The following is a 15,751-nucleotide window of genomic DNA, read 5'->3' as shown; positions in this document are numbered from 1 at the left end:
TCTCTCCGGAGTTTTTTCCTTCATCCTTCCCATGGTGAAATTTCTCGTGCTCACCCTTTGTGCAGGCAGGGGCTGGGTGCAGACTGCGGGCAGATCACAGCCCAGCTCCCTCCCCCTCCCGGCAGATTGGGAAGTGTTTATGGCCTGGCGCTTATGGCTCTAGAGGTGCTGAATGGCCTTTTCCCCCCTCGAGTCCCAGCTCCTGATGGGCAGCTACAGACCAACTTTTAGCGGTTTGGTCCGTAGTTGTGGATTTTATTGCCCAGTTTGTCTCTTCAGCTCACATTTGTAAGCTCCAGAGTAGATTTTTCCCTGGGTAACACTCTGCGGCTCAAAGAACTCCTCTTGTTTTTATTACATCCTTAGTGATTAAAGGGATATTTAAACCTCACAGTGTTCCCTGCTGTGAATATAAAAGCCTAGCATCATTTCGGATAGATGTGCTTAGAAAAATAAATTAAAAATTAGCCCTACTATATGGAACAAATGCTTCTAAGTGGTTAAGAACATCAGACACCTGAATGATTTAAATATATGGGATGCAATTCCTTGAGAAACCAAGGGATGACACATGGCTTTGTCCTGTCAGAACAGTTACATAGAGAAGCTTTCCTTGGAAGGAGGATAACAGAGGTGTGCAATGAGTGTGAGGTGTGCAATGAGTGCATTAGACTGAAAATACTGGATTTTATCTACTTAGGCATAAATGACTTAGATTTCTTCTCCTCTCTAACCCTGAAAACATCAATACACTTAATAGGTGCCACTCTTAAAAACACAAACTTTGCATTTGTAAGGCAAAACTGTTTTTAAATGACTGCCACTTCACAGCCTGACCTGTGCCTGCCAATCAAACATAGATACAAACAATGCAATGTAAATTCAACAGAAATATTCATAAATTCTACTCAGAAAAGTGCTGGGGAGCGTGCAGGTTTGGGAGCAAGCATTCCTGTGAGCACAGATCAGATGGTTATCAATAATGAGGTCACTGGTTCTGCCACCCTCCAACACTGCAGTTACTGCTTTAAGTTTAAACTGCTGCTGGGTTCAGGCTTGGTGAGCTGAGCCTGCCTGAGATGGAGATTTAGGCTTACCACCAAGGGCCTTCATTTCCCAATAACTGCTGACAGTGCAGAGAGAACCTACCACACTTGGAGGGTTTGTGCTCTGCAGGACAGGAGTGGACAAGTCACAGATGCAGCCGGGGAGGGTTGGTTTAGATTATCAGAAACCTGAAGCAAAAATTTGAAGTCTAAGTGCATACATGGTCCCCCAGTGTGTCTTTCTGACTCTTTTGTCTTGTATTTCCTCTCCAAGATGGAACTACTCCTTCTCTTCCCTTTGCACCATACTCTGAAGAAGCTGTCCAAAGGAGGAGTTGCTGCATTCTGGAATTCTTCACCCCAGTTCTAGATTTTTCCCTTCAGAGAAGAGGACTTAAACTTTTGTTTTGAACAGTGATATTCAGCCATACCCACCAATAAAGGTATGGTAATATTAAGGAGGTTCCATTACAGAGGTAATTTCTGGGGTTTTCTGCACTGGGTTTTCCCTGCTGAAAATAAAACCACAAAATAACCAGAGGATACATATGTGCAAATAGCATACAGCTGAGCAGGAAAGTGGCAGGGCCTCTTTCTGTGAGCCTGCTGGAAAACAAACTGGCAAAACCACATGTAACTCTTATCACCTCATTATCAAAGCTACTGGGGAACTGGAGGGAGACTGGATGAGGTGAACACCAGGAAAGATTAGAAGAGTTGGTGAAGGAAATCTTCCGTGATTGATGGCCCTGTTCACAAAGAAGAAATGAACATGTCTGCAGGGTGTAAACATATAGATGACAGAGGAATTAATATTCTACAAAGGGATATAATTATCTTCATTAGTTGGGATGAAAATGAGAGAGGAGCAATTTGACTATCTAGGGAAAAGCACTGTGGCTGTGCAAGGGCAGCCTGTTTGCAGAGGAACAGACAAAATCCTTCCTGGATCAGGCTTTTAATGGCTTTTTGCACACCCCAGTGGCATGGCAGAGAGCAATCCTGCCTTCATGTGAGCAGTAAAGGAGGCTCTGATGGACCTGCTCCTCTCTTATTCCTATGGAAGAATGGCTGTTCTGCTGGCACATGAACAGGCTGCTTCCCAGTGGGATGGAACCTGGCTCACTGCCACACTGGAGCCACAGCACTGCCCATGTCCTGTGTTTCTGCACACCGTAACTCACAGCAGGCCAGCTATGGACTCCCAGGGGAGGTGAGACTGCAACAGAAACAGAAACACCACTGCCCTGAGAGAGCACTCTTCTTTGGCTCTCCAGGGCTCAGGGCAGAATGAGGGGACAGGTGACAAGTTATTGAGCCACTGGTTACATTTCCCACCCAGTGCCTTTGGGTGACAGTGGAGATACACTAAAGCCACCGGCCATTGTGTTAGAGCTGACAAAAGATTGATCCACGAACGAGAGAAGCATTTTCTCTGCAATTCTGAAGCACAAAGTTTATGAGTTCTTCTCTGGGCTTTCAGAGGGCTTCAAACAGCCCTCAGTGGGGAGAAAAGAACTTCAGGTTACACAGCCATGCCCACTCTGTGCATTTAACTCCTGCACAGTGTTCATGGTTCACCAAGTCATTTTCTGTGTGCTAACAAACTCCTGCCACAGGCAGCTTCTCCCCTTTTCCATCACAAATTTCTTTTCTATCCCTTGATAACCAAGAACAGGCCAGAAACAGAACATTCCCTGTGCTGAGCAGTCCCTTCCTTTGAGGAATCCAACCTAGGGCTGTTCTTGCAACAAACTGGGATGGACAATGCCTCCCTCTCCTCTGTCTCAGCCCTGATGTGCACACAAGTGCCAGATGCAGCTCTGCAAGCTGAAGTCCTTTTTACCAGCACTGATACAGCTCTGGTTGAGGCAGTGGGTATTTCTCATGGATTCTGGAGAGGAATAATGCCCATCTCTGTCCAGTAAGGTCAGCCTTGAGACCGACTTCCCACGCTTCAGCACCTGGGTTATGGTCCCTGATTAGCAGAAATGCAGCAAACCCAGCTCATTGTTTAAAGATGGCTTTAACCTTGCACAGAAGTAAAACTCACATGACAACAGTTAATTAGGAACAGAACTTGTCAGGTTCTGGTTTAGCACTTACTGCTTGAATTTTATCTTGCCTGAAGACAAATGAAAACATTCCTGCAGAAACTCAGGTTTTGTTCAATTTGCACCAGGACCAGAATAAAGGAAAACACCACTGTTACCTGCGTGTCCAGCTTTGCCTTCTTCAGCGCAGCCATCTTCACTGATTTGTGACCCAGGAAGTCCCAAACTGCTTCTGTGCCACATCCTCACAGTTAGTCCTGTCTTGCATTAGGTGAGACAGTGCTGACAAATCTGCAGTGGGATTAGCACCATTAACAGGTTTCCTGACAAGCCTGGCCTTACAACTTGTTTGCCATCCCTGAAGTTAAAACTGAAGCCTCTGTCTTATTCAGCAACATACCAAGGGCATTCAAGCCTCAGTCTGTTCCTGTTTGCAGACATAAGAATTATGTTAATGGATGGAGATAGCGTGGGAGACAGTTATTCTTGAGCAAACTCTGGCCAAGCCAAAGGATCCTGAGTTTCCTGACAGCATTCTGCCCCAGCTCTTCCAGAAGGTTTCCTTCAGAAATGGAGTTAGGCCCTTAATAGAGCCTAAATGCTCTCTTAATTTAAATGCATTTGCCAATCAGAGGTCATCTTAAATACACCTCAATGTACTTATGCTCTCATTCCATGTTTAGCCAAACACTCTAAGAGATTTTCTTCAGCACATAAACCAGAATTCAGCAAAAATAAAAGCAACAGAATCACCCCTCCCCACTCCAGCATCATTCTCATCATAGCAGGCAAAATGCTGAATCTACATCAGTGTTTTGGCAGTGAGGAAATATTCTCAAAACAACAGTATCACAGGAGTAATGTCTTCTGCTTTGGAAATGTGTTACCTTGATGTTTATACAGCCACAGGAGCCCATTCAACAATGGCAATGTGTTAATTCCATTGACATTATCGCTCAAATTCAGTCACAGGGGCTGGCGAATTCTTTTTTTTACATGGCTCTTTCATCTAAAAGAGAATAAAGCAGGACATAATGGATGGTTAGTAACATATTGTTAAATGGTTACAAGACACAGGAAATTTCAGCCAGGGAATGGGAAAAACTCAAAAATCCAAGTAAGTCTTAATTAGAGCAGAGCCTTGGTTTTGCTACACTGCACTGTGCCAAGTCCCCAGCATTCAAAGCTAAGGATTCTCCAAAAAACTGACCATGTTCTACTCTTCCATGAGCAGACACTTTTTAGTCCTCTCCAGAACTCTGCTCATGGGAAGTTCTGAGTTATTTGGAGTCTTCACCACCACAAAAACCAAGGCAAGTTTTTCTGTTGCTCTCATTTAACTTAATTATGGGAGTGGTTCCCAGTGGATACTCATATTCAATCACTCAAGATGAAAAACCCCAGAGTTTTACCCTAAATTGGCTAGAAGATAAAATTATAAACAATTTATGACATATAAAAATGACCTAGCTGCAAATTCAGTGGCCATTTAGGGGAGGGGGGACAGTTTTGGACAAGTAGCTTCTATTTGATGGAGACAGAAAATAGAAGATAAACTGAAAATCTCACCAGCCAGTGGGAAAGCTCTGAGGCAAAACTGGGTTCTTTTGACTTATGATTTAACCAATAAATCAATGGTGTTACCATGAAATAGATGCAGAAAGTGAATATTGAAAAAGGGCAGATACAGAACTCAGGAAGAATGAACCATTCATTCCAAACCTACCTCCAGTTCTGCTGCTGCTGTTCTGAAAGCCACCAGGATTTCCTTGCTGGAGCAGTAGCAGCCACTGGGGGATGATGGGGGAGAGAAGCTGTTAAAGAGAATTATATTCCTAATAAATCACATGAAGACAGGTGTCACTGAACAGAACTTACACTGGTTGTTCTGCAGAGCTCCTCTATATGCCATAGCCACCCTAATTTCTGGGAGAAGTAATTAGGGCTGAATTTTCTACCAGCAGAGATATTTCCACCTTTCCTTGGCCTTTTGCATTTTTCAGTGGTTAACTGTGAACTTTTGAGTTTGCACGAATTAAGGAAGTTAAGTCTGTTTATTTTAAGGCAGCTGTTTTCCATGGAAATTTTAGTTGTAGAAATACTTTATGTCACTGAAGAAACTGTAACAGCACAGGCCCGAGGTGACACAACCTGAGGCTGCCCTTTGCTGTCTTCACTGAAGTCAAGAGCAGCTACTTATGTTTTGGTACCTTGTTGAATCAGGCACATCTTTAAGAAGAAATATTGTCCTCCTCCTCTCTCTCTTCCCAGGGGACACTGCACTTGGAAATAACATTTCCATATTTTCATAGTCTTTCCAGATACTTTTCCACACATATTGATAGTACCAGATAAGAGACACTGTTGTGCCTGTGCCTGAGCTGTAAATGAAACACGACCACACACCCAGCCTGGCCATTACCACACTCTGGGGATTTCTGAGCTTCGCTGACATTGCAACAGGTTCACCTTATTCAAAAATAAAACGCTGCAGGAGTGCATTTAAGGCCAGACTCTTTACTCTTACAGTCTGATGGAATTCTCAGTTACCTGAAGGTGAGCTCCCCAGCTGGAGGGTGACCCCTGCAGAGCAGCAGCTGAGTTGTGCCCAGGGTTGAGCCGCTGTGTCTGGCTCTCAGCAGCTGCCAACACACGTCCAGGGGCCCAGCCAGGCCAGGCAGCTGCAGGGGACACTGCGCCAAGGGGGAGGCAGTGCAGGACATCCAAACAGCTCCCAGGCTTCCCAGCAATCCTGCACTGCTTTCTCACTTCCTTACACTGAGAAAAACGGCTCTGTTAACAACTTCCAGGGGAAAGTACAGGCCTGGTAAAATGTGCCATTGTGGGAGTTCACAGGAGGCTCCTTGGGCAGTTCACTGGAATATGCATTTTGAGGCAGGGCAAAGCCTCCCGTGCATGCAGGCATGCAGCAGGAAATGCACCTGGCTTGTTTGGCTCCTGCAGATCACCACTGTCTGCCCTTCACACTGAAACAGGAGCTACAGCTCTGCCTGCCCACCAGCAGCTGCTTCTGGCTGCACCCAAAGGCTTCCTCAGCTTGCAGAGCAATGGGATCACAGACCAGGAATCCTCCTGGAATTTTCTCTGTGCAGAAATACTTTACAATGTGCAATCCCAAGCTGTTATTACATTCCAAGCAAGCCAAACTGAAAAATCACCTTGTACCACTGCTGCTTGCTGTGAGGAAACACTCAGTCTCTTTGTTCTGCTCCCAGGAAAGCCCATTTACTTATTAAGTGTAGGAAGCACTTCCAGCAGGGTGTCTATTGGGAGAGCCATGACAGAAGTTATTTGTTGGGACTTGTGCTGCTGACTCGAGGGCACAGCATTGCAAATTGATGTTGTAAGCTCAGAACTTCCACTACAGATTTCTAAAGTTTAATTTTTTTCCCCTAACCCACTCTAACCTAATGGAGATCTAAATTACAGCCAACACATTGCTAAGTGACAATTTTTTATATTCAAACTGCTTTCTGACATCCACACAGCATGGTGAGCTTCTTGGTGAGTGTATGCTGGCTCAATTAACAAGTTAAGCAATTCTTTGAGCATCTAGTGCCATCTCTTAAAGGGAAAATTATCACTGCAATCTTACTGAAAGAGTTGCATTTTATATATATCCATGCATTTAGAAGAAAAAATGTGACTGTTCATACACATTAGGGTGTAATTTAAGGAAATGAAATCTCTGGTGTGACTTAAATTACAAGGAATCAAAGAAGACTTCTGAGTATGAAGCTCTTCTGCTCATACAACATCCTTTACTAATTATTACTGAACAGTATGTGTTCAGTGCTATATTAGATCATAGTTCATGCAATGCATATTGCAGATAAAACTCAGTTGCATATTATTCCTTGTGAAGAGCCCTCTGTATCTGTCAGACCCCTCAGAGGAGCAGAATGAAAGGAATGTGAATATAGAGGCTAACTGTGGATATCTGTAATAAATGTAATAATTCAGCATTCTCACAGGAAGCACTGTTTCTGAAATACCTTTGCCCTGTTACATGGCCTTTCACTTGTAGTTAATATATCACTCAACTAAAATTAAATTAATACCATTCCAGTGTGGCTCTCATATGCTTATACCATATATGAACTTTGTTTATATTCCATTTATACTGGAATTTACTGTTTGCAAGGTCTCTGAAAGAGATGGGAGAGAAAAAAAATAGGCTGTGAAATAAAACTTGAGAGGGGGATATCTATGTCTAATCTGAGAGCAAAAACTACTTTTTACCATATATGTTGACTTGGCTTTAGATAGGCAGTTTCCCTCAGTAAGACAATGCACTTAGAGAGACTTTGCAGAGTGTTCCTCCCACTGGGATTATATAATGGCATGTTTTTCTACCAGCTACAGACACAACCATTTAGTTGTGCAGATGAATCTTACATGCAGGCAGAAGTGTGATTTCACTCTTCCCCTTGGTAGAAGTGATTTGGTTTTTGATTCTGCAGTCAGTGGCCTCAGCTCCACATCCCTGCTCCCCTTCCTGAGCTGCCAGATGGCTGCAGGACCTGCTCTCACCTCGGGCTGCTCCACATAACACAGACTGCCTGACAAGATTTTATCCAAGCTTGAACACTACTTCCATCATTCTCAAACACATTTTCATCCCTGATTAGAATTTGACTTGAACAGAACTGCCTCAAAGCACTTCTCAGATCCACAAGTTGCATGTTTGTCACTGACTCTTGGGCTCAGTTTTGCTGGCACAAGCCCCACACCACTGCCATGAACCAGGGTTGAACTAATCAGGTTGCACTAATCAGGATTCCCCCTGACAAGGCTGAACACATAATTTGAGCCGTTTCACACAAGACTGACTGGCAGGAGATTCCCATGACACCCCAGTGTAACATACTGCACGTGATGAAAATCGAAACACCCAGGGGGCTTCTTATGGGGGAATTGAGGAGAAAAATAAGGGAAAAACAGTCACGGGGCAGATTTTGTATGAAAAGCAAGTATATGGTGATCTGTTTTCCTGCCTGTGTCAATATTAATGGTGACAAAGCAAGCTCTTGATTTTGTTGCCATGGCCAGGGACACAATCCTGTGAGCAGCCTGTGAGGATCCTCATCCCCTCTGCCTTCAATCAGACCATACATTATGCAAAGGACATATGGCACAGTAGCAGAAAGCCCTTAGAACTCAATGGGCAAAACCAGCAATGCACTGTAGTCTCAGTAGCTTCAAGATAGATCTTGGACATCCATTTGAGGTGGGGGTTGGTCCCCCTCCCCTTTTTCCCCTCCCTCCCCTGCTCTGTCCTAGGGCCCCCTCTAGTGCTCCCGGAGCAGGCAGTGACACTCGCAGGTGACACGGGGGAGCCCTGGGCAGGCTGGAGTGCAGCACAGCCTGCAGACACCTGCACAAGGCTGTTCCTGAGGCCAGGCAGCTCCAAGGCAGCTTTGAGGGCTGCACCAGAGGCTCTGGGGTTGGTTAAACAGCAGCAGGAACACAAATGTCTATGCAGGGAGATGCACCTTTCAATCTCAGCTGAGGTTTGCCTGGGATTCTGTGGGTGTTAATGTGAAAGAGCCATTTCAGTGAAGGTAAGTCTTCCTCCAGAAGCCAACAAACCCAGGTGTTGGTGTTGTCCTCTGCAATCCTACCTGTTCCACCATGCCCTGCAAGGACAGCTGGAGTCCCACAAAGGCATGACTTGGGCCAGCACAGCCTGTGGTACAGCACCCTGAGGTTACTCCTAAAACCATAAACAACATCACAACTTGAATCCCTGCTCATTAACTGGAAGGGAAAGATGGCAATTAACACTCAGCCTGCGGTGAACCTTTACCATCATCTTCAAATGCAAGCACAAAGCTTCTTCATCCCAGCTTTCCATGACTAAGAGGCCACAAAACTGATGTCTGCTGTGCTTTTTTGTTATGTGCATCTCAACTCATCTACCTGCCACCCACTCCCCTAAAATATGCAAGAACCTGCAGGAGCAGAAATGAACTGAGCTCAGTGTGTAACTGTACACACAGCTACTCCACAGACGCTTCAGCCTCACTGGAATTTCCAGTTCAATACTGTGCTTTTCACAGTGCTGTTAACAGTGCTGTGATCCCACCCTCAATGGCAGGACTTGGTCTGTTCTCACCTGGCCCCTCTGCTTCCTTCAGCCCATTTTGTCTCCTATCAGCTTCAGCTGCTGCTGTGCCTTCCTCATCTTTTCCTGGTCCCTTTCTCCCTGACCATATGGTGTTTATTTTGGCTGCAAAAGACATTAATTTCATTATTCATGAGAAATCTCACTCCAATTAAGAAAAAAAAAAACAACCAAAAAAACCCCCACCAAACCAAGAGACAACAACTGAGAAACCCTAGCACATAATAAAATTAAGGAGGTACTTGGTATCTTCCTTGATATGCTATTTTGGTTCTAGAAGGGAACATTATTAGCTTTTGAAAAAAATGCTACAGCATTTGTCAGACAGTGGGCAGAAGCCACTAATGACAGCTGTGCTCCAGAAAATTAATTCTTAGTAAAACACTAGTCCTTGTCTAGAGAGAGAAATTCTCAATGGTCTTAACTGCACATGGATTATATAATCCCTGTGCCAGGAAGCGAAATTGCAAGCAGCCAAACCCCAGTACTGCATATCTTAACAACACTTTCACCTTAACAGTGAAAGACATCTGTGTGCAAGTGTCCAGTAGCAGCACAGAAAGGATATCAACTCTCCACAAATTACTCTCCAAAGCCAATTCAAAATAATTCCTTTTCCCATCTCCTTTGGACCAAAAACGGTTTTGCTATTTGCCTGAAATAAAAAAGACTTAAGAGTCTGGCTTTTCAGTAACCAGAAAGGATTTGCTTTTTAAACAATTACTGTCAAGGAAAAAAAAAAAATAGAGAGAGAAAGCCTCACCCCACTTGGTCCCAGACCTCACCTTGAAGTCTGCTTTAGGCACCAGACATTCCTGTCCCTACGGCTTCCCAGGGAAAACCCAAACCATCCCAGAGCACCGTACTTCAGCAGCTGCCATTTCTTTGTCTGGCACATCAGAAAGGCACCTGGGAACAGAGATTTCAGAAGCAATGGGTACCCAACAGGTACCCAGTAAATCCTGAAGGCAGATGCAGTGTTTACACTTGATCTGTGACTTGGTAAACTGGATCTTGCCTAGGCTTGAATTTCAAGCTCTTACCACCAGGATTAGACCAAAATAAAGGAATCTACTCCAAGCCATGGCTAACTGCAGCTTTACTGCAATACCTTTTCTTGGTCATTCCACAAGGTGACATGGCCAAGCTTCACAAGATGCATTCATTACTCAGTGAACACCTCTGTTTGTGAGCATTTGAAGTTGTTGCTCTGAGTACCTTTAGGGATGGTTCTTCAGACCAGCATCCTTACCTCAGTGCATCCAGGGACCTTGGCACCTTCACCCCCAAATGTGGCTCCTTCCTTGAACTGAAGAACTACATCAGCTGTACTTACAGAGAGGAGGTTTCACACATGCAGAAGAGGAAAGGCTCCTTCAGTGCAGCAGGAACACCCTTGTAGAAGAAGGGCCACAGCTGAGAAACATTTAGTCAACAGCAGAAGGGCAGAATTGGATGGAAGTGGCCTGTATAGTTCAACCTCAGTAATTTCTTGAGCTTGAGAAAAAGTCCTTGAGCTACTCAAGAGCATAATGGGAACAAAAAATCATAAATTTATTAAAAAAAAGAAAAAAAAGGAAAACCAGGTAAGAGAATTTAGTACAGGATAAAACAAGCTGCACAGTTGAGAAGTTTGAAGGTTAAAATGAGTTTAGAGCAGTCCAGCAAATGCAGCTCTTGCTGCTGGCAAGAACAGTTACACTTACTGTTCTAGCTTTCCCAAACCAGTAAAAATTTTAAATCCTTCTCAAAAAGCAGAACTAGAATTCAAAAGAAAGATCAAGACCAGCACTTTAGGAAGTCTGGAGAAAAAAACCCCAGAAAGCCTAATGCCAAGGAATCCCTAAGAATAATAAAGGAAAACCAACAATTTTCAGTGGTCGCATTCAATTAGAAAATCACATGCTTTATACATCAAACCCAAGCTAAAGTGTGGACCTAAAAATTAAAATTTGATCTTTAAGTTAGCAATACATTTAAGAATACACATTAGCCAGTCTGTGTAATCTATTCCATTTGGGTGAAAAAGCCCTATTGAGAACTAAACCTTCCCCTTCCCATTTCTCATAAGCAGCTGATTTATTTCATTCTGTGCTTTCTTTTAAAAGACCTAAACATCATGCTTATCTGAAACTTCCTCAGCCTTTTACCTGGCAGTGACTACACAGTATGTATATACTGCTTTTATAAAAATCTACAGCAAATCAGAGTAAACACGGAAAACATTTTACTGAAAACATTTGTTTGCTTTTACCATCAGCTGCCTCATCTTTTCTGTATCAATTGCACTCACCTATCACTTATAGTAGGTGAACAAGTTACAAACATACAACAGTTGCAAACACATCCAAAATGGACATGCTCACTTCCTTGTAAACCACATTTTCTCCAAAACAAAACCCCCCAGAATTTGAGAACAACCTTGCAATACAAACTTTGCTGCAGCTTCTTTTTATCCACAGTCCATTTATCATTCTTATCAATGAGATCAATCACTGTAATAATGGATCAAACGCAAATTTGTCCAGACAAATATTCTGTGTGATCCTGTTCTCCATGTGGTGTCTCCCCCCTTATGGTGCTCATCAGCTTTCAAAGACACCAAGATGGGTGAAAAAGAATTCAGTTCTCAGTGGGGAACTGAACCCACTGCAGCAACCTTGGCAACTCTGGGCTCTGGGTCACACACACCAAACCCACCCCAAGAGCTCTGGCAGTCCTCTGAAAATAAAGGGGCTTCCATCAAGTCCTCCCACCCCTTTTTTGTTACCAAAAAATAAAAGGAAAGAGGAGCAGTGCTCTTTCAGAACCACGGCACCTTGTGGCCCCCTCAAACAAACAGAGACAACAGTGCATTTCAACTTTATTAGAAAAGAAACCCAAAAGTTTATACAAAGCTCTGCATTTTACAGAAAACCAACCCCCCAAACACAAAGAAATCCGACATTGCAAGCTGTATGCATTTTCTGTTTTCATATACAGACATATATATATGTACATACACATATATATATGTGTGTGGGCGCACGCGGGTGTATATATAGTGTGTGACGTCGGTTTTTTTGCATGGTTTGCATTCATTATTTTACAAAGTTAACATTCAGTAGAAAAAAAAAAAAAAGGATTTTTGTTACCATTATTTTCTCATATAAATAACTGTGAGCAGTCCCTCTGCAGATAGATAAAAAACACCTTTTCGTGTCATTCTGTAAAAAACAGACATTACTGAAATGGTACTGAAATCTTTCAAGTTTTTTTTTTTTTTTTTTTCAATACCACCATAAAAATATCATCTAGCCCCCAATTCAAAATGCTTGTCCAAGGCATTAGAAGAGAAAGGACTGTAAGACAATTCTGGAAAGATCAGTTCTTTAAGCCAACATTCAGGTAGATAAATTTTGCTGGACCTCATACATTGGTGTGAAATGAGCACAAACAGGAGACCACCCTCTCTGTCTGCCTGGAAAAGCTGGTTCTTTTGTCTATTTGAAAGAGTCAAATTCCAACCAAGCCCTCAGCAGTGTGAAGGAGCTGACAGACCCTCAGCTCACCCTCCTTGCCCAGAGGCAAAGCCACAGATTTTCTCGACGCAATTAAAATCTCTACCAGCTCAGCGAATTTTTCCTACTTCATTCACCTTAGAAGGAGCTGTTGGATTAACCATGGCATGGTTAGACAGACATCACGTTGCTGAGTTACTGGGAGAAAAACTTAGCTAGAGGGGGAAAATACAAGACAACTAAAAGGAGGAAAACACCATAGAAAAGAGCTACTGGAGCAACTCCCAAGGCTCTGGTTTGGAGAAGCAGGAACAGTAGAGAGATAAGAACTGCAGCTCAAAACATCCTTGTGTTTACTGAAGTTCCTGGTGACAGCGTGATCCAGAGTTACCAACTGCCTGGTAAACAATCAATCATTCTTTCTGTCAAGCACCATGATGGGGAGAATGGTGAAGAGTCTGAAGGCAATACAAGTGGCTGTGGTGATAACAAAGGGAATGAAAGTGAAGAACACAATGATGCCAATTAAATGGAGAGTAATGCCAATGAAGATGTTTCAACTTCCAGAGATGCTGGCAACAAGAAGAATGGTTATGTGGTTGGTGTTGATGATGGCCAGAATTCATTCATATGTCCATGTAGTCATCATCTTCATCAGTATCACTTTCCAGTGAGGACTCCTGGCTTGAGGTCTCTAAGATTTCCAAAGCTGGCTGACAAAGGCTCTCCTTCTTTACATTCGCTGCAGACTGAGCAGACAAAATAGCAGACTGATCCCAAAAAGAGAGAGAGAGAATATATTGCTAAATAGTCAGGATAAACCCATGATCACAGGGACAAAAGCCCACTGGTTGCTATTCCTTCACATTCAATAACTGCCTTGTGTTGATAAAAGATGTCATCCTAATGTAAAACCACATAACATTTAGCAGTAGGCTTCCCCACAGTTAATGTTCTGGCAGCTTCCCCTCATCTAAGAGCTGCAATGGCTGCACTAGGTCACTCAGCCATTTCTGTGATTTTTTCCAAATCCCTCAGAAAAGGGATAGGGACTAGAATAGCTCTCTTTTCACCCACAGCCAGTACTTTACCAGTCCTTTAAAAACTGGCCTCTGCTGGTAACAGCTAGCACCTCCTTCCACTACTTATCTACCTCTGGTTATGAACTGGGGACATGAACTGCTGCTTCTTTCATACAAGTATTTTATTGAGGGGAGAATTAAGATAAAAACAATAATCTAAAAATTACTGTTTCCCTTTTATTACCTTTAATTTTTGCTTGGTCTCTTCTGAAATGCTGCCCTTTGGAGAAAGGAGGGTGGGAGTGGGTGGAGTGACAGTGATCTCAGGTGGAAATTTGGTGACAGATGAAGGTATGAAAAGCTTTGGCATGTTGGGCAGAATGCGAGTTTTTACTCGGGTGCCATCTGTCTTGTTCTGCTGACTTCCCAAAGTCTGTGAACTGGAGCTGAGTTCAGGCTTGGAACTGGAGGCTAAACAGAAAACAGCAAGGAAAAACTATGTTAGGAAGTTATCTAGGATTTCAGATGTCAAAGAAGAGGGAGGAGTTCATTGTTAGATGTAAGGCTGGCTCAAAAGGCCTTTCTTCAAGCCTTGCAATAACCAAAGCTTAGAACCAGAAAAAAGATTGTAAAATGACAACTGTAAACCAGTAGTAATTAAAAAATATCTTACTAGATGTCAGAAACTCAACCTGACCAAGCACAACAAATGGTAGTGCAGCACTGGCCACCTACATCCACTACAAACTCCATCTTCCCACTTGGGTCAGATGCAGTCATCTCCTGTCTCTCCACTCTGCAATGCAACAAACAAAGCTCTTCAGCTTTACTTGTGAGTCTTCATATCCTCCACCACAGCATTGTCTCTTCAACTACTGAGAGAGCAACTCCTCAACAATTAGAGAAAAATATACGGTAACACTTGTCAAAGTTTCCCCATTACAAACCCTGCCATAATGCTGCCTCCTTGGTGTGCTCATGCCCCTGGCTCCCACACTGCTCAGCATCATTTCCACATCCCTCCCCAGTGTCTCACTTGGGGCCTCCACAGTGCAAGCTTTCTCAGAGTGTTTATTGACTACATCTCACAAGAAGGATCCAGCCCTTCCCCAGGCACTATCACATTACAAAATTATGTATACACAACAATAACCAATAGGTGACAATGCTGCAATGTTAAAAACTGAGTATTTGTTAGAAGAGATTTCTTACTAATAATGCTGCTTCACATGAAGTCCAAATTATTTTTTAGAAACTATATAAATGGAAACACCAGAGCCTTTCTCCGTCTGGTAATAATGACAGGAGTTCATATACATTTTTTCAGATTCAGTATTGTCAAATCCATCTCTGGCAGATATTGGGAATGGACATGGCCACTTACACACAGCAAAATAAAATGCCAGTTTCCTAAGGCTAGCCTAGAAACAGGCAGCAGCAGAGCAAACTACTAAGGGATGTAAAATTGAATTGCATGTTCTCAACAGCACACAGGAATGTAAGAGCTGCCACAACAGATGAGGCATGGCTTTGCATCAAGGTCAGTGACCCATCTCCATGGGCAGCCAATCCTTCCAGACAGTAATCAGACACAGGATAATCTGCTCTCACAAATAGGGAAAAACAAGATAGCCCAAACATGAAAATCTAGATGATGCTTGCCTGAAATACCAGGTTTTACATTTTTTTTCAATTAAAACACCAACTTCTTCTCTTGGGAAGAGGGCAGAGGAGGGATGGAACACATTAACTGCTGTAATGCTGGTTTTTATGTTTACTTAGACTGAGTCAGTTTTGTGAAAAACAATTTCCTTCTGCTAAATATCCCAATAGTGTAATCCAAACTGTTATCATACTGCCCCATATAAGACTTCAATTAAAAGAAAAATTGTGCTTTAAAGGATGCACAAACTATACTGCACGAAAGCTGGTACTGGAGGTTTTTTATTTGCCTTTGCTGCCATGCTATTTAGCATGCCAG

The 15,751-nt window shown here is 43.1% G+C and overlaps 1 protein-coding gene across 7 annotated transcripts in view; it reads right to left on the bottom strand.

The window, feature by feature from the left end:
* Window positions 1-12,099: 12,099 nt before the first annotated feature.
* Window positions 12,100-15,751, bottom strand: part of CABIN1 (calcineurin binding protein 1) — a 109,801-nt gene continuing 106,149 nt past the window's right edge. For all 7 annotated transcript variants that reach the window (XM_041488720.1, XM_041488726.1, XM_041488725.1 and 4 more), the window contains 2 exons: window positions 14,015-14,241; window positions 12,100-13,518 (listed from right to left, as the gene is read on the bottom strand). In XM_041488720.1, coding sequence (XP_041344654.1) covers window positions 13,375-13,518; window positions 14,015-14,241 — 371 coding nt within the window. In that variant the 3' untranslated portion in view covers window positions 12,100-13,374. The remainder of the gene's footprint in view (window positions 13,519-14,014; window positions 14,242-15,751) is intronic.

Source organism: Pyrgilauda ruficollis, unplaced genomic scaffold (assembly GCF_017590135.1).
Source record: "Pyrgilauda ruficollis isolate IOZ18807 unplaced genomic scaffold, ASM1759013v1 scaffold9, whole genome shotgun sequence".
In the NCBI taxonomy this organism is placed as follows: Eukaryota; Metazoa; Chordata; class Aves; order Passeriformes; family Passeridae; genus Pyrgilauda; species Pyrgilauda ruficollis.
This window is presented reverse-complemented; position numbering and strand designations above follow the sequence as displayed.